The sequence below is a fragment of the Balaenoptera musculus genome, chromosome 12, assembly GCF_009873245.2.
Source record: "Balaenoptera musculus isolate JJ_BM4_2016_0621 chromosome 12, mBalMus1.pri.v3, whole genome shotgun sequence".
In the NCBI taxonomy this organism is placed as follows: Eukaryota; Metazoa; Chordata; class Mammalia; order Artiodactyla; family Balaenopteridae; genus Balaenoptera; species Balaenoptera musculus.
In genome coordinates this window covers 48,614,289-48,634,513 of record NC_045796.1, presented here as the reverse complement: position 1 = coordinate 48,634,513, position 20,225 = coordinate 48,614,289, and the positions used below count along the sequence as shown (strand labels likewise).

General features: G+C 38.5%; 1 protein-coding gene across 1 annotated transcript in view; it reads right to left on the bottom strand.

Moving 5' to 3' along the window:
* LAMA4 (laminin subunit alpha 4) overlaps positions 1-20,225 on the bottom strand; it is a 148,189-nt gene that overhangs the window by 33,142 nt on the left and 94,822 nt on the right. The window contains 6 exon segments of the mRNA XM_036871934.1: positions 1,969-2,108; positions 4,452-4,631; positions 6,227-6,343; positions 10,964-11,060; positions 11,668-11,809; positions 14,991-15,139. Of these exon segments, the coding sequence (XP_036727829.1) occupies positions 1,969-2,108; positions 4,452-4,631; positions 6,227-6,343; positions 10,964-11,060; positions 11,668-11,809; positions 14,991-15,139 (825 nt within the window).

Below are 20,225 nucleotides of genomic sequence, written 5' to 3'. Positions count from 1 at the left end.
GGTGACAAAGTAGGTCAAAGAATGAGGATAAATATGCATTCCACAATGAACTATGTATTTGGTTAAGGTGAACTAAACAGCTTGAAGGGATACTTGGTCAGTTATACAATTCACAAGGCCCATAAAATTAACAACTAATTGATCAGGAGAATAATAACTAATCTTGGGTACTAACATAGCTAGGACCTTTTCCCTAGGGTCTTCAAAAGAGGAGCATGGGGTGAGGCTGTGAGCAATATCCTTGACCATGTCTGGACAGTTGGGAGGGGTCTAGAGGCCAGCTTTGAAGTCTTAGATGGGGTCTTAAAACCTGGCTCTGCCACTTACTAGCTATGGAACCATGAGCAAATCACTTAACCTGTAGTTTCCTCATCTGTAAAATGAGGACAATAAATTTGTTATGAGAATGAAACAAGATGATAATTATAAAGTGCTTTCCAGTGCCTGGCTTTATCATTATAATAACTGTAGTGATGAGTTCATTAAGATGTTTCTTATAATGATCCTTAGAAAGGCATCACAACAAAGCAGGATTTAGTAAATACATTTCTAAGAGGCCCAATATAACGTGCTGAACTGGTCTGATTTGAGGTGATTTTCAGAGTATTAATAAGTAGATGGTCTGTGTATATTCATGTCATTTATGCAAATATTTATGAATAAGTAGATGTATTACATAATTGACTAATATTAATTTGGTTAATACTGATGGTCAGTGAGTTCAAGATTATATTTCCAAGTGCCTAGAGTGCAGCTGTCCTATGTTGCCAGTTGAGTAAAGGACAATAAATCTTAATGAACAATCAAGCAGTGTATGGGATTAAAGTTCCTTTGTAAAAACTGAGAGTTTGAAAAAGATGTATATATGCATAGAAAGCATCTCCCTTTGGGGAGCTGTGTGGGCCCCAAAGGCATTGCCAAGACTCTCTTCAGAAAATGGTTTCAGGTGATTAAGGCCCCCAAATTCTACCCCATAGAAATAAAACTACCAGAAGGCATTCACAGAAACCTAGCATTGGAAATGCCATTTCTTGACAATAAATCTTTTTTGAAATGTTCTTCAAGGTATCTAAAAAAGGTGATTTGTGGTGTGGGACCAATTATCATATATCATTTAAAAGTTGGGTATATTTACCAATAATAATTTCCTTCATTACAAAATAGTTGATTTCCAGTTCTTAATTCTGTCAGTAATTAGGACCAACAGTCTGTTCAGGCTGACTCTCAATTGAAAAAATAAAACCATATAATTTGGTTGTAAAAAATAATGCTGGTCTATAAATTAATAAAAAACAAATTAGAAAGGGGGCCAAGAACAAGCCACGTTTTGCCACACTGAAAATGTTAATTGCTGTGTCAGGATATTTCCCATCAATGCCGGCACTAGTTATGGTGTTGTGTTGCTTCTGTATAGCATCTCAGGATGGGGTCTTTGTTGAAATTGTTCAGTTTAGCTGCTATGTGTTAAGCCTGTAGAGAGGTCAGTAAAAGCTTCATATCATCTATATTGCACTAGAGAATTCTTTGAAGAGGTAGATGAGCAAGATTATTCCATATAGTAATTGCACAAAGACAGCTGTTAGGATAATTAATAATAATAATAAAATTGAGTCTTTTAGTGGGGTTGGCTTTCCTTGATTCCTTTTGCTCTACGAGCTTTGTTGACTAGGTTAAATGCGTGCTTCTTAATCTTGGTTACACATTAGAATCACTGAGGAGCTTCAAAAAAATACGAGTTCTGAGCCCTTCCTCTAGAGAGCATGAGTATTGCTTTGAGGTTGGGACCAGGAATTGGTTTGGTTTTCAGAGCTCCTCACATGATTCTAATGAACGGATAGAGCTGAGAACTACCAAGTTGGATAACACAGTAGAAAGTTTCCAGCTCTGGAAGCTGCCCAAGGGGCCTGAGCTCAGCCTCACGCTGTCGTTATCCCCGAGTGACTGATGACGACTGCTTTCACTGGTTACCTTGCTGGCAACGCTTCTGGTCTGAGCAATGAGCTCTCGGATCCTCTGGATACTGGCAGAGACGTTGCTTGCAGGCCGCTTCTGCTCTGCCGTGCGAAGCTGATCCAGGAGCTGAGGGACAACCTCTGTCAGATTTCCAACTGCAGTTAATAAAAATTAATCACTTGAGTAGATAGCTCAGTATTAAGTCTACTTCAGGAATGAGATGAAGAGACAACAAATACACGGTTACTTCTGGTAGAACTATAAGAAATTATTTTTAATTCTGAAAAATTAGTAGCTAAGCCCAAAGCATAATCAGTTCCTATCTTGTGACATTTATAATACATATTGAACTATAAATTGTATGCAGAGCAAGCTGACACATAATGTACACTTCTAAAGGGCAGGGCCCATGACAAATATGCAGATGTTCATTTCACTATATAGCACAAGTTCTGCTTGCACTTCTAATATAACTGATACAACAGGTCAAAAGGAATGCTGGGCAAAAGGAGGTGGCATCTTGTTTTCCAAAATGCCTGTTCACATATCAGAGTGCCACTGCAGTGGTCCCAGCAGAGGCAGAGCTAGATGGAAGAAACAAGGGAGCATCCAGAAAAGTGGCAGTTGTGCCAAGGTGAGGGGCAGCCATGGTTTATGGTCCCAGACAAAGGTGATGGTAGGAGCAGATCTTACTGACTTTTTAGGTTACTTTTTGTTGTGTGGGGAGGGGGGATGTATAACACACACAGAGAAAAGAGCACAAATCATAAGGATACAGCTTGATGAAAGAACCCCAGACACAGAGAATGCCGTAACTTTCTCCAAAGTTTCATGGACTGGAGCACACTGGCTCTCCATGTGTGGTCCCCAGACCAGCAACATGGAGGTGGGGCTCAGGTGATTCCGACGCACACTAGTGTTTGAGAACCACTGGACTTGAAAATAAACATCTTTGGGCAAACTCCTATCTAAGGGTAGGGCATGGTCACTGAGCATTAGCAGCCGAACAAAAGCAAGCCTCTTCCTGGAGCCAAACATATTCAGGAGAATATGTCAGTGAGGACCTAGGAAACTTCTCTTTTCTGTACTTAGGAAACAAGGTGCTTCTCCAGCAAAAGGAACGAAATCAGGTAAATAATAGCTACTATCATTTAGCGTATATGTTAATACAGCGGTAAACATTTGTTATTTGGATCACTGACCACAATAGCTATGCTATAAGATGGCTATTGTTATAGTATAATAGTCTTCAACATCAGAGGCAATAAAGTATGTTTAAAGCATTACATTAAATGTTGATTATGAAAATATGTACATAACAGGGTTTCTCTACCCTCAATTCTCTCAGAGAAAGGGAGCCACTTTAGAGTCTTTATGAAGTCTCATATTATGGTATGCTTTTTCATTTACTTTGTTTTGAACCACAAAATGCTATTTGAGGAAAGCACACAATTAGTGTTAGTTCTAGATGGTTACTGGAATCACTGATGGTACTGCACAAGGAGGAAAAAAAATTAACACCGATTTAGTAAATATTCCTGAGGCAATATCTTTACAAATGTAAATATTGGATATCATGTAGGCAAATTTTTTAAAGATTAAGTTTCAAAAGAAATTGAGTGGTTACACGAAGGGCTCATGAATATATACTTAAAAGATGAGTATAAAAGAGCTATCTTCCTGTTACAGGAATGGATATTGTGCCCTGGGATAAAATTTCTAGCGATGGACAAATCCATACGTGGATTTAAAAAGTTGGTTCTTAATCCAGATGGAAGTGAAGGGAATACGGTCTGCAAAACCATTCTGGAGAACTGGAAGTTCTAATCATGACAAAGACATTGATATTTAGGAGCTACGAAAAGATGGAATAAAAATATGAGACTGGAAAAAAATTCTCAAGTAATATGTGATTTTAATATCTATGTATAACTAAATTAATTAGATAGATATCAACATATTTCATCTTCATTACTATATATTTATATTCAAGTTGGCCAACAGACTTTACTTCTTAATAGGAAACTTAAGTTATATTTGGCCATATTCAGTACTCGTTGGTAATAACCTGCTTTACTCAGGTAAGGAAAAAGCAATGATGTTTAGTAACAGCAGTGCTGTTTAGTAAATTTTTTTCCTAAAAGCAAACCAATATTTTGTTAACATATTTATTCTAACAGGTGATTGCCCTTCTTCCCCAAAGAATCAATCTTACATTGATAAAAACAAGTGCTACCATTATTTCACCTAGAAAAAAATTGACTCAACCAGTCTGTCTGGTGTTTATTTATGGGAAATACATATATTTCCTATGTCCACACACATACATATATATTGACAGATGAACTGAGCAAAAGTTTTTATCCTTTTCTAAGCTAACTTCTACAATGTTCCAATCTAAAACCTGAATGAAAAAAATTGCTTCTTAACAAAAGATGTGTAGGGTTTAATGGCCAGTTCCTCAATTGGATGCAAATTGTGAAGTTACTAAGTGATACCTGCGTCTCTGGCAGAGTCCACTGCAGTGTTGTAAGCAGATGAGTCAAAATGTTGAAGATTCTGTGACCAGTTGGTTAGATTGTTAGCCATCGGGGCGACGGCCTGCTGGACTTCCATTGTGGTCTTGTTAGCTTCCGCGGTGATCAGCTTGGACTGACCCAGGCGCTGCTGAGCGTCACCTTCACACAGAGCACAAGGACATTTACTTTGCAAAGAAGTAGGACATTTGATGGGGTCATGAATATCCATTTCATCACTGGGATGAGAGACCTCAAATTCAGGCTTTTCAGCCAAACCGAGATCTTTAAATAACTATTAATTATGGTGTAAGTCAGGTGCACTAGAATATTGCAAATAGTATTAACAAGTGAGCTTGAAAGACCCTAAAGTCTCATTAAAATCATGTCGTTCATTTAAAACATTTCCAAATTAAAGGGAAATTTTAAAAAAAGAGTAGCATTTCTTCAGGTTAGAGACCTGGTGAGGAAGCTATAGAAAATGCATATGAGATACTAACTCATAAAATGCTTATGTCTGAAATTCATTGTAAATATCACTTTCTTCTTTGTGGGACACCTTCTGCCATAAAAATGATGCTCTAGTACAGAAGTAAATTGATAAGGAAAGGTATTTTTGAATAAGAAAAGCAAGTTTCAAAAGAGATCTATAGTGAAATTTTTTTTAAGTTATATATTTAAAATAAAAACAATATAAGTTTACAAGAAAATGGTTTTTTCTTGGGCAATGAGAATTATAAAAGATTTCTCTTCTTTCTCTTTTCTTGTTTATATTTTCTAATTTTTCTATAATGGTCATGTATTATTTCTGTAATAAAAACAATTAAAAATCACTCAGGTGAGGTTGTAGCTTTAATTATTTTTAACTGGAGAAACATTTAACTTAACCCCTCATGCTCTGAACTCTGATGGATGTAGCTTTGAATCCTGGGTCTGCTTCTTTTTGTTGCTGTGGCTTTTGGAGCAAGTTCCCCAACCTTGACAAGCTTCAGGGTTCACATCAGCCTAAAGGCAACAGCAATACTTTCCCACATGAGATAATGTTTGTAAAACACAGCCCAGTGCTTAGCATGTGGTAGCTCTGGTGATGCTGATGACACCCTTCTGGCCAGGGCTTTGGCATCCTGTAGTTCTGTAGCTGAATTTGCTCTGTGTAGTGAAACACCACATCCAGCAGCAATGTGTTAACTTTCACTATGCCGGGAAAGGCACTTAATGCGCCCAATCACATCTTTCTAAGATACCACTGTAGTTCCAGATTAGGCAGCATGAGTGCTCTTGTTTTTCTCTCTGGCTCAGTGGTCTCCCTGCTTGCACCATAAGAACGACATGGCATGTTAACAGAGAGCAGCTGTTTACTGCTGGGGCCAAAAAAACCCAATAACCAAATTAGGGTATATCTGTTAATGAAAAAGGATGTTCACAAGAAAGTAGGTTACCAAATAGTATAAACATCATGATCTCATTGACATGCATGCGTGCACGCACACACATACACACAAGATTGGAGGAAAATGCTCTCAAATTTAATTGTCACTCCTAGGTGATGTGACTACAGCTTTTATTATTTTCCAGGACTTTTGTGTGTATGTGTGTGCGTGCGTGAGTGAGATAAACATAGTTTCTTTTGTCATCAGAAAGCAATATTTATTTATAAAAAGATTAAAAAGCAAAGAATCACCTACTCTTTCCTCAAAGGTTTACCTTAACACTAGTGAACAAACAGATGAGCCTTAAGTTCTCCCTGAGATCCTCACCTCTCTCTGTGGCTTGTAGTCTCTTAATGGCATCATTTAATCTGTTTTTGAGGGCACTCTTCCTTGCTAGGGCTCCACCCACACGCCTACTGGTGTCAGCCACTGCCTCGTCATTGCCTGTGGAGAAGAAGCCAAAAAAAGTACAAGTAGGGCAAAGATGCCAGGAAAGAAATCTCCATTGCAACAAGGAAAATTCTGGTTTGTACCACTAAGTCATCTGCAATATTCTGAATATGATATAAACATAGAACACCAATTCTGGAAAGCGGCATTTCAACTCAGAGGTAAAGGATTGCAGAAAACTTGTAACACTGCTTGGGAGTGATTTAGGATGTCATAAAGTAACTCATACGGATGTACAGATAATGGCTAACTTTTTTGATTGAAAAATATAGCACTGCTGTGACTAAAAACCATGAGCAGCACGACTGATAAAGAGCTGAAAAGATCTATCTATACTTATGGTGATAACTGGTTAGATAAGAATAATTATTTTTCTTGATTGTTTTAATAAATTTTAATTGATACACAACACACATCTAGAAAAGGGTACACAATTATAAGTGTACAGCTTGATGAGTTTTCACAAACTGAACACAAAATATAACCAGCGCCCAGGTCAAGAAAAGCATTTTTAAGAGCATTATTAGCCTGTTACGGTTTCCTGGGACCTCCATGATTACCCAAAGGTGACCACTATTCTGAATCCTATCTCCGTCCGTTAGCTGTATCTATTTCTAAGCTTTATTCAAAAGAAATGATAGAGTATTGTAATTTTTTATATCTTTTTGTATCTCTGTCTTAATTTTTATACAGTTGTAAGTCTTGATATTGGGTAGTTTAAGTCTTCCAGTATTTTTTTTTTTTAATTCTTCAAGACTGTGCTGGCTATTCTTGCCTACCCCCATCCACCCCCATTTCCAAAGAAATTCTAAAAGCATCCTGTATATGTATATACAGTTCTGGTACTTTAATTGAGATTATATTGAATCTATAAATTTTGGCAGAAACTGTTATTTTTACAAATTCAAGTCTTCCACTTAATGAACAGTTTTTATTTATTCTTCCCTAGATCTAAATTCTCATTTTGATCTCCATTTATTTAGATCATCTTTTAATTTCTTCAGTAGCGTATTATAGTTTTATGTGTAAAGATCTTAGCATCTTTCATCAGATTTATTCCTAGGTAATTTATGTTATTGCAAATGGTGTTATTTTTAAAAAAGTTAATTTCTAATTGTTTTACATAAAATTAAACTGGATATTTACACATTGAATTGATAATGTGGGGAATCCTTGTTTTATTTCCAATCTTAATGGAAAAGCTTTCAATATTTCAGTATGAATATCGGTTTGTTGAATATTATTTTATTATTCTTTATTAGATTATGGAAGTTTCCTTCTATTCCTAGTTTGCTATGAGTTTTTTAAAAACATGAGTGGGTAGCGAGTTTTGTTAAATGATCTTCCTGCATGTAGTGAGATAAGCATATGAATGTTCTCCTATGTTCTGTAAATGTGGTGAATTGCTACTGATGTTTTAAATGTTAAAATATCATTGAAATCCTGGAATAAACCTAACTTGGTCATGTATTACCATTTCTATGTATGCTAGATTTGATTGGCTAATATCCTGATTAGGAGTTTCACATCTCTGTTTAAGAGAGAATTTGGCTTATATTTTTCCTTGTTTATAACATCCTTAGGTTTTGATATCTAAGTTTCGTTGGCTTCATAGAAAAAAGAGAGTATTTCCTCCTTTTCTATTTTCTGGAAGAATTTATGTACTAATAGTGTTATTTCTTCTTTAAGTGTTTTGGAGAATTCACTGGTGGAGCCATCTGAGCCTTGAGATTTCTTTGTGGGAGGGCTTAATTACTGATTAGATTTATTATACACATGTATGTACATACAGTTCTATCAGATTTTCTATTCATTCTTGCATCAGTTTTGATAATTAGTCTTTTTCTTAAAAAATTATTCTTGAAAATGTACTTGTAGCATAGACCCTAACTGGGGCTACCTTGGCACAAATCTAAACAAGTCATGATGTAATATCTTGTCACCTGAACTGAAGGATCAACTTTCCCAAGAATTCTTGTTTCATGCTTTGTTTACTTCCAAAGCATCAGGAAATGTGTGTTTCTTGACAAACAAAAAAATAATTTCTCCACTTCCCCTTCTTTTCTTTCACTCCAATGGGCTTGCAAATATATACTCTCCCATGGTGTACTGTCTCTTTTCAATTACACAGTCTTGGTGTGCTTGGTTTACTGTTCAGTTATCTTTTCCCCATACATGTACATAATGGGCATATATGGGTGATGCTTAGTTGATTCTGTCAATGTACTTGTACCAAGTACAACGTAACCAAAGTACAAGCACTTCTTTCTTGTTTCCTCTGGGTAGTGCCAATAATTTCCCAGAATTCAAGGAGGGTCTTAAACATACTTTGTTGCTGTTTTGAACCCTCTCTCCCTCTTTTAGTTTCAATTTTTGAATGTTGTGACGCAAGCAATCTATTCAGCTCTTCCTTTTGGGTCTTGTTACTGCAAAAAACACTGGCTGATATACTGAGAAAGAATATATTTAACTATATATGGAGTTTTTGATAAAATAGGAGAAAGAAAGTCGATTTGGGGCTGGATGGTTATAAGAAGAAATGCTTCATAAAAAGTCTGTCCTAGGGCTTCCCTGGTGGCACAGTGGTTGAGAGTCTGCCTGCCAATGCAGGGGACACGGGTTCGAGCCCTGGTCTGGGAAGATCCCACATGCCGCGGAGCAACTAGGCCCGTGAGCCACAACTACTGAGCCTGCGCGTCTGGAGCCTGTGCTCCGCAACAAGAGAGGCCGCGACAGTGAGAGGCCCGTGCACCGCGATGAAGAGTGGCCCCTGCTCGCTGTAACTAGAGAAAGCCCTCGCACAGAAACGAAGACCCAACACAGCAAAAATAAATAAATAAATAAATAAATAAAAATAAATTTATTAAAAAACAAAAAAAAAACCTCTGTCCTATTTGGAACCCACTGTCTTATATAGACATTTTTCATTTTACAAATTAATTCAGTAGAAGATTTTAAAAGACAGCAGCTTCCTGAGTTTATTACAGATGGCTATTTGATGTAGACAATGAAAAAAAGGAAATCTGGTAAATAAAGATTACTGATCATTGAAATTCATTTGGAAATGAATTAACAGTAATCTGAAATTACAATGTAACTCAATAGATGAAATATGGTTCAATTTGAACATCTGAATTTATATTACAAACATGCATATTTCCTAAAGGGAGGCAAGTTCTGATCCACACAGTCCTAACTCCCCATCAGTGTCCCTTTGGCAAATAAACATATGAAGGGATTTAACCAAACAAGATCATGAAATAGGTGGCCAGATCTGCAAAATATTCAAAGAGACCAACGCAGAGAGATTTATCTACACATAAAATATGGAACTTTGAAGAGATAGCATTATCAGAATAGAAAAATTGCTTTCATGAGGTTCAACAACTCAATAATGACAGGATTGAGAAAATACCTTGCAAATTATCAAGGAGAATAAAATATTTAAGTCACTGCATCGTGAAGACCCACATACTCTGGTCTTCACAAACAAAAGCAATACATACATATGACAACATTTATCCAAAAATATCTTACTATAAGTATTCTAATTCTTTACTGCTAACATTCTAATTCTTTTCTAAAGAGCATGTTTAAGACTAAACTTGTATAATGAATTAATTAGAATGAAGAAAGGGCATTTTTATTGTCTGTTTACCCAGATAGTAGCTGCTTTACGGTAATTAAATAGTTAAATAGTCTGCATATGAAAAACAAATGCATTTATTTTCTCTATATAATGGCTCTACATTTAAAAAAGAGAGAAAATGTACAGTTAGACTTCAGGTTAATTGCTTTGATAAAATCACATGAAATTTTCAGTTTCAAACTTGGTCTTTGTTTTTAGGTGGTAGAAGTTAGCTAGATAATGGATTTCCAACCTCATTAGTCAATGCTCGAAAATCCTTAGGAATGAGCTCATTACCTCAGAGATGAGTAAGGTTTAGTAAAATTCTTAGTTTGATTGTTTTCAAGAGTAACTCATAAGATTCAAAACTAACTGAAATGATTTCACTTTTATTTTTTCCTCCCTCTCCCACTCTGAGATGTGCTTGATTTAGCAGGTGCAGATACCAGTCTTTGGAAGTGCTTTTTTCCATATGGTCATTAGGCTTGTCCTAAATACAGCAAACTTGTATAACACAAACTACAAGAAAGTGCAAAACACCAGATGGCTTTGTGGTACCCTGTCCTCCTGACTCTCACCGTGCTGACCCATCCTTTCATGGTAAAACTTTAAAGGGCCTTCTGAATTGTTCAAGGAAGGTTACATTATGTGCAATATAATTTTAGTGTTAAAGTGTATTTTATGGTACTATCTCCTTGAAAATTGGTATTTATAGTAAGTTTCTATTAATTAGCCTTTTTGATTAGCAAGAATATCCACTATATGTTGGATAACTATATGTTTCCATGTAATTTTACTACATGGAATTTTTTTAAACCACAATTTATTTGAAAATATCTAATACCTGCTTTTTCATTATTCAGATGAAATATAATTTATTCTTTAATCCTAGCATTTTGAAACCTCTGTTTATATGCAGAAACACTGTGTGAAAGGAGGGAAGCAGCTATAAATCAGAAGGAAGACAGGAAAGAGAAGATATTTACTAGAATTTGCCCTTGCTTGCAGCTCTCTGGCTTGATTGAGGAGGTTCTCACTCTCATCTTTATGGTAAATGATTTGCGTATCAATCCCACTCACAGCCTACAAGGAAATTGGATGGAGAGAGTAAGAATGACAGCAGAAGAAATCAACTTTTCATCATTCTAGGATTTCAATGATACAGCTTATCTGCTAAACACCAAGCAAAATTCATACAGCTTCATTTTCATAGCTCAAAATCAAGGTCAAATGTGAACATGAGAAAATAATATCCTTGACATTTTCAAGATAAATGGTTTTTGAGGAAAATTCAGTGAACTTGGAATAGTGCTTGGCCAAGGGCCCACCAAAGTGCTTGTCATGAAAACGCTGTTGAATAAACAATTTTTGAGTTGAGGAAATCTGAATGTATGCATAAAGTATCTTTTCTATCAGCAGGAACTAGTCTTAAATATTTTTTATTCAGGAACTTTGGTTTAAAAAAGCTGTCAAAGAAACTGGCATTTGCTGATTGGAGTATGACACACCTTGAAGAATCTGCATTACTGAAACATTCATAACATAAATAAAATGGTCTTTTCTTAGTTCTCCTGCCCTTTCTGCCATTTGTATTACGTTGGAAGCTCAACAGATGACATTAGGAAACAGAAAAGTCATAAGCCAGGAAAAGGCAACATATAAATGAATGTTAAAGTAAGGGAATACTCACATCATATATTCGATCAGTGATGTTCAAAGCCTGTTCTGCCGTTTCGTTGGCTTCAGTAACATAATTGGCAATATTTTCATAGACATTTGAAGCGTCCAAAGCCTTCTGTACCAGCCCATTCACATCTGAACTGTGCAAATTCCTGTTAATAAACAAACGTGGCATTATTTCTCCTTCTTACCTTCTTGGGAAATAGGGCCATTTTTAGGGCCTGATTGGAGTACTTCTGGGACCAAAGGTACTTCCTTCCTGTTATTTAAAGTTACCTGGCTGGGCAAGGTTTTCCCGAGCTGCCTTTCCTAGGGGCACATTTTCTTTGCATTCCTCTACTTTTGGTTCCCTCAAGGCTTCACCTTGTTTTGGCTCCTTGGCAACTGCCTGCCTGGTAGTAGCCTCAGGGAAACGAAATGCTGATTTAAAAACAGCGTCTGCACCTCTTCACTCAAGAGTTTGTTTACGTGGTGGCGTCAGGCAGAAGAATGAACCCACAATCATCCCCACCTGCTGCTTACCCGAATCAGCATTGTTATTCCCTGCCTGGCAAAGAAACTAAGGCCCTTGGAGAGGGTGCATAACCTCAGCTGGTGTTAAATACTAGTTGGTTTCACTCTATTCAATCTTTTTTCCTTCTTTTATATAACAGATCACATTTTTCTTTAAGCAAGGTTATAACACATATTGAGCATCACGTGCAGACACTGGGCTAGCCCCATTCCATATATTATGTCTCTAAATCTTACCACACCCATGAAGTTGATATTGTTATTCCTTTTTCCATAAAAGTTGCTGAGGCTCTGAGGAAAGGTGCATAGCTTGCCCAGGGCAAACATGGTTAAGCTCTGTCTCACTCCTGAGGCCCAGCTGCCCCCGCTTAAGTGCACAGCCTCATCTCACAACCACCCCTGCCCTGACACCACGTTCTCTGCCTTTGTCCCTTCTGGCCCCTGTAAGGTTCCTCTAACATGTACTTACACCATGGTGCACTGGACACCTCACATAGGGGTTGATAACAGTATGTGCCTCAGAGGATTCATATGAGGTCTAACAGGGATAAAATATGTGTAATGCTTGGTTCCATGCCTGGCATCCAGTAAATCTCAGGATTTATTTTACCTAAACCATTTCCTAAATGGAAATTTCAAACTGTAAGTGTATCCACACAATAATTCATATTATTGACAAACACTTCTTCCTCTATAATACAAACTCCAGACCCCTCTTCTGCAGCTCATCCTGAATCCTTTGTCTTAATTTTATTCAGTCTTAAATCCACCAGTTCCATACTTTTTTCCCAATTCCATAAATTGATGACTAGTATCACTTTATTCATCAGTAACTTCTCAGAAGATTCTCTGTGATGCAGTACATGACACTGCAGATCCTACACTGGCTCCTCTCTTCACACCACCCTGACCTATTGAGCTCAGCCAATTGTTTCTCAGCCTCCTCCAACCAGTTTCAGTCCCTGTACACCGGCTTAGGCTCAGAGGAACTTCCTCTGTATTTCCTTGGCAACTTTCTTCTTTTTTGTCTGAGTTCATCATCATTCTGGCTCCTCTGCAGTAGGGCTGACATCCATTCAGGGGCCCACAAAGATGCTTTCATGTTAACTTTTTTTAAAATCAGAAGAAAAAAATGAGGATAACAATAATGATTACATTAGCCTTTATACTAATGTAGTAATGACATATAATTAAAAAAATTTTTTTATGGCCCATGAAGGTCATAACGCAGCCCTGCTCTGCAGAGGAAATACTGATCCAAATGCCTGCTACTTAAATCTCCCCACAACCCCCTGTTCTCAGAAATGGCACAGAGAGTAAAACCTGAGGAAGTTTTAAAAGAAAGGGATAAAAGGTATAAAATGTTACCAATATTTATTAATATTTAAAAATTTTGCTGGCTAGAGTGGTGAGCAGATATATCAAAGAGCTTGAAACAAAAAGCCTTTATTACTTTGTTTTCATTACTAGGCACAAAACAGGTACTACATCAATATACAAGATAAAGATGTGCTTTTGAAGTGGAAGCTTCTTGAATTATGCTTATCTCTGTTTGAGGCAAAACATGTAAATCACTGGGCACACCAGATAGATGTTGAAGAATAGTCACATTTTGAAGGGAAGACGTCTATAAATTTGGATGTTTTCCTGAATATACGTAGTCAGAAATATGCTAAACATAAAAAAGGGACTTCAGGGTGATTGATATTTCTGATCATGTTTCATGTAAAGCATGGGGTAACTTCCTTAGAAGTTCTAGCTAGAACACTGTTTGCTGCAGGGTTGAGAAGGTCTGTGTTGGGATCCCATTCAATGGGATGTAGTTACTAAATGACAAAAGAACAATGAAGAGAGCCACAGAATTAATCTCAAAAATAATAATCTACCAATACAGTTGTTACCAAAACTAGTATTTTCTCCAAGTTCCATTTTATTGGCTTGATCAAAAGCACATTTCCTGGGAGCATGACACTGAGCTGGATACAACACCATCTCACACACCAAGGTTTTACCCGTGATCTCTCCATCCCCACTCCCACCCCTGCCCTTGGCAATCAGGAAAGAAAGGTGATTTAAGTTTTGAACAGAAGTAAATACTGGGTCTTATTTTATTCATGACCTTCACGATCCTTGTTTCTAATTGCCAGACTTGCAATCTTTATAATGATCTCATTATTACCTATTTTTTCAGGGTCATGAATTCAATGCCAATCTTTTAGTACATTTCAATTAACATTAACTGAGTGCTTAGGACTCTCTTCTAGATACTGCAAGGAAAATTATCAATTGATTTTTCTCTTAACAGGTGTTGAAATCAAATAGTTCCTGCTGGGCACTGTGGAGTGGCTGGAGTACCTGCCACAAGCCCCACGTACTGCCAACTTCCAACCAGCTTTACTTAAGACACTTGGGTGTGGAAAGATAATGCTGTCTCTGAAATAAATAGGTGATGATGGCAGAATTAGACCTTGCAGAGGGATCTGATTTACTTGATACTATTTTGGGCAGCAGTTATGTCCCTATAACTAAAATGTGTTAGGTTATCTTATCAATAATGTGGAACAGAACTACCCCTCCCACAACACAGATCTCTAATCTGACAGATTTTTAAAATCGAAAAACTGTCTCCCCAAAGCAACTGCAATAAACAATAATTGGCTCTCAGACTGGCCAACCAACAAACAGAAAAACAAATAAGCAAACACAACTCTAAAACCAAACTGCTAACACTGTATCCCAGCAACCCTGTCATGTGAAATTGAATAAAAATAAGTTACTCAGCCTATAAAGATGTTTGCATTTCTAAAACCAGGATATTACCTGCTCAATTCATCAGCCTCTTGTTGAAGGTTCTGTGCATGGTCAACAGCCTCCTGAACTAAATCATGACTGAGGTTGCTTAGGTTGGATAGTTTTCTTTGTAGTTCATTTTTGGCTCCATCTATTTCAGCATAAATCCCTGATGCATTCTAAAGAAAATATTTAAAAAAGAATTGAATTTAGAGGGACTTAAAATATTTTTCCCAGGGAGCACCAAAGATAATCTCTATTCCTCCTTACTATGAAGTTCAGTAAGTTTCAGGACAGATCTACAAGAGTCTAAAAGGTTATACATAGATATTTATCTACTTGCATCTTCAACTCCTTCTCTACTGATTGCTTCCCTAGCATTCAGACATGCTCTGCCATCTCTCATCCGAAAAGAAAACTAAACAGAAACCCTCCATTGTCTACACTTCTCCCTAATGTTATTACCCTACTTTTTTATTCCTGTCATAGCAAAATAAACACCCGCCCCCCCCCCCAAAAAAAAAGTGTTTCTGCATGCTATCTCTATCTCATCATCTTTAAATTCACGATTTTGACCTATTCCAGTCTGGTTTTTACCTCAATACTCCACCAACACAGAAATTCACTTAATGATTTCTGAGTTACTAAACCTAATGGGTATCATTCAGTTCTCATCTTATCTGACCTCTCAGCTGCATTTCTTTTGCTGACTACTCTCCCTGACACTCACCTTGTAACATGACCTCTCTTAATTTTCAATTCAACTGTAGACCTATGATCTTAGCTAAAGACCCGCACGGGATGCTGCTGCAAATTTATGACTTTCAGCCTTGGCTGGGCCCTCAACGCTGAAAAGAATTCGCTCTCCCAGTCACTCACATAGTGACTCTAAACACTCACCATTCCAAAGCCAATAATAATTCCTTCCCCCACCCCTTTCCCATTCTCATCAGGTCACTTTATTTTCTTTTTTATTTAGAAGACATAAGCTAACTGTTCGTGGGAACACTTTTTTCCAGCTCCCAATGTGATGTTCCTTCCCTATGAAGGCAGCTCAATTAGTGGAACTACAGACCTTTTCACCTTTTCCGTATTCTGCCCTGCGAGGAGGAGTGGTTTATTTGCTTGGTCAATTTAGGGGATGACTATACAGAGCCTGCGCAGCTCCACCCTTCTGCTCTAGGGAGCAAGCAGCTAGCAGAAAGCTGAGCTTCCCTGTGCTCCTGCACACAGCAAAAGCTGTCCTGGGCAGAAGCCCCTCCCCGCCCCAGGAACCCTGCGGTGTTGCCGGTCTCGGTCTCGGTGGGCAGACCTGCCTAATTCTGGGATTGAGTATCAGCAATCCCACTTGGCTAAGAGATCTCTTAAGAAGCCACACCCTCAATTTAGCTGAAATAAAGGTGATATTCTTGGTCGTAATATTTACTGTTTATTTTTCAACTTGTTTAGAACTCGGGTGCTGAAAGGCGTTACCATTTTTTGATAGCCCCTAAGAGCCTCCAACACCGACAACCAGGAGTTTCCCCAACTCTTTGCTACCACCCCCCAGCTCCCTCCCCAGCCAACCCTATACACTTACTTATAGCTACATCTTCCTCATATTTTAAGATGAAAAGTGTTCCTTTTCTGTACAAGGCATGCTCCCCTATTTTCTCAGTGCCCCTGTTTTCTGTTTTCTTGCTCCCTAGCTATTGGCTCTTCTCAGATATAAATATGCTTAAGTTCCTACTAAAAAACAAACAAACAAACAATTACTTGACTCTAGCTTCTGCTGCAGCTTCTTCTCTTGTGTTGATGAAGTGCTCACCACAGAAATGGTTCTTGCCCCAAGGTTCCCAATGTCAGACCCCATACTGCCAGGTCCATTAGACACTTTCTTGTATTTACCAGGTCTGGCTCTGGCTTGTGACAGTGTTGGTCACAGTCTCTGCCTTAAAACCCTTGTTTTCCCCAGTTTCTGTGATGCTGCTCTCTCCCGGTCTCCTATTTCTCTGGCCAGGCAGAAGACTTTCAAAGCTGGTGTTCCTAGGGGCTAGACTCAGTCCTTTCCTGTCTGAGCGATCTAACTCCTTTCTCTGAACCCAGACTTTTAGTCTTCTGATCCATTCTCCACCACCTTGCAGGAATGGTGAACTTTCTATTAAGCAAATCTGATCATACTATTTCCCTTCTGAAAATCAGCCACTTGCTTTGCATGAACAAATCCAATTCCTAAGCGAGGCTTCAGCAACTGACTCCTCCTCTTAGCAATTTCATCATTTCTCACCACTTCCCACCCAACCGCATCCCATGGTCCAAACTTGACTGATTGTTGTTTTCATGCTCCATAATTTTTTCTGGCACCTGTGCCTTTTCACATATTTTCTCTGTCTGGAATAACTTCTCTTTGTTTTCTGTCTGATCCACCTGGAAAAGTTCTACTCATCCTTCCAAATTCAGCTCAGATATCACTTCCTTTATGAAGCCATCTCTAACCTCTCTAGGGTGAGCTGTGTTGCCACATATTTCAATTATTCACGTGCCACACGACTGTAATGATTTTACATTATTATTCCACCCACCAGATCATATAATCTTAGAAGGCAGGGACTATGTTTAATATATTTTTATACTCCCAGAATGTAGCATAGTTCCTAGCACATAGGGTTTATGTCTATGGAGACAGTATTAAGGCTGTAGTCCATTTGGTTGGTCATCTGGGGAACAATACTTTGAAAAAAAAGTTTTTAGTTGTATAAGCAGAAAAAATACCATGGATATTCTACCTTTACTCATTAATTTGCTCAACAAATATTCATTGTGTACCCACTATGTGCCAGGTACTCTTTCAGGAGATAGAACACATAGCTATGAACACAGTCTCTACTCTCAAGGAATTTACAATCTAGCGGGAATATACAGTAATAAATAAAACAAGTGGTTAAATAAGTGAAAAAGCTAATTTCAGAGAATAAAAAATATTTTGAATAAAAGATAACAGGTACGATGGGTTAGAGAGTGATCGAGGGCAAGAGAACCACTGGGACTGAATGTTCACACTAGACATTTGAAGATCTGGGGATAGCAGGTGCAAAAGTCCTGAGGCAAGAAAAAGTATGGTGTGTTTGAAAAACAGGGAGGAGTTGGACTGTATGAACAGGAGTGGGCTGAAGTGTAGTGAGGAGGGAGAGAGTGGGTATGAGGTCAGAGAGGTGGGCCAGAGTAAGGTCACTTAGGGCCTCATGGGCCATGTAGCATGAGTTTGTTTCTTATTTTAAGTATCACTGGAGGTTTTGTGTGGGATAAATAATGTTATCTGATTATGTTTTTAAAGGATTGTTCTGCTGCTGCATAGAGAATGGATCTTGAGGGGCAGGTGTGGAGGCAAATGAATCAGTAGGAGGCTCTTTCAGAAGTCCATGCTGGAGATGAGGAGACTTGGACTCATACTCAAGAGTAGCAGCAGAGAAGAGGGTAGTGGTCAGAAATCAGGATTCGGTTTGGAGGTAGGGCCAACAGGTCTTGTTGAAATGGGAGTGAGGGGAAAGGAGAAATCAAGAAGGACTCCAGAATTTTGATTTGAGCAATTGGATTGTGCCAGTTACTGAGCTAGGTGAAACTAGGGAAGAGGGTGTTATTCAAAATATGTTAAGTTTGATATGCCTATCACACATCTAAGTGGTAGATGAAATTGTGATTTAGCTACATACCACGCTGAGTTCTTACTTGAAAATGTCAAGTGAGCGTTTGGATATAGAAGCTTGGAACTCAGTGGAGGTCTCAGAGCTAGAGGTACACATTGTGGAATCACGCATCTAATTGTTCTTTAAAGTCATGGGATTCATTGCGATCAACTAGGGAGAGAGTATAAGTAGAAAAAAGGGCCCAGGACTGAGCACTGAACCATTCATTATCCAGAGCAGGGACCAACGTGGCCCAGGGCCAAGTGTGGCCTGAGGCCTATTTTTATATAGCTCCCCACTAGGAATATTTTTTACATTTTTTTTTTTTTTTTTTTTTAAATATATTTATTTATTTATTTTTGGCTGTGTTGAGTCTTCGTTTCTGTGCGAGGGCTTTCTCCAGTTGCGGCGAGCGGGGCCACTCTTCATCGCGGTGCGCGGGGCTCTCACTGTCGCGGCCTCTCCCGTTGCGGAGCACAGGCTCCAGACGCGCAGGCTCAGTAGTTGTGGCTCACGGGCTTAGTTGCTCCGCGGCATGTGGGATCTTCCCAGACCAGGGCTCGAACCCGTGTACCCTGCGTTGGCAGGCAGATTCTTAACCACTGCGCCACCAGGGAAGCCCTATTTTTTACATTTTTAAAGAGTTCTAAAAAACATAAAACCAAACCAAACAAAGAAGAATAAGGGAGAACAGTTTTATGTGGCCTGCAGAGCCTAAAATATTTACCACATAGTGGACACGCAGAAGCGAAGCTAGCAAAGTTGGCTGAGAAGAAATGGCCATGGCGGAAGGAGAAGAATCAGATGAGTGGGGTACTGGAGAACCCAGGACAGGAGCTCCAAGTGTTTAAAAATAGAGGGAAGGGTAATTAGTGGCAGGGCTAACAAAGCTGAGGAGAGAGAAACAACCATGGTTTTGGCTATGTTGAGGTCGCTAATGACCTGGACAAAAATAGTCTCAGTGAAGGGACATGGAATCCCATTTGGAGTGGGTTGAGTACAGTAGACAGTGGGTGGCTGGAAGGTGGAAACAGCAACTGTAAATGACTCTTGAGATGTTTTGCTGTGAAGCAGAGTAATGGGGCAGAGATTAGAGGGGATGTGAGCAGGGCTTTTCTTCTTTTTAATTTTTAAAAGATAGGAGACACTAGAGTATGTTTCTATGTTGGCAGTAATGATTCAGTAAAGAGTAAGAATTGGGCAAAACAGAAGAGAGAGGGCACAGTTTGGGAGTGAAACCCAGCAACCATGTTTTTGAGCAGAGGAAGGATGGGATTCAGAGCATAGGTGGAGGGATTAAACTTTGACAGGAGAAGGGACGTTTCACTAACTATAATAGGAAGGAAGGTAGAAGTGTAGATACACATGCAGGTAGACTGGTAGCTTTGGGGAGGGAAGATGAGGGGAATTATCCTCTCTTTGTTCCTAATTTTCAGTGAAGCATGAAGCAAATTCACCAGCCAGACTGATAGAAGGGGAGGTGGGTTTCCCACCAGTCATACTGGCTTCTCTGGTGTGGCCACGATGCTGAGGGTATTTGGGTTTACAGGGTTAAGGGATTAGAATTCTCAGGTGAGTACAATAGGGGAAGAGGTAGGTATGG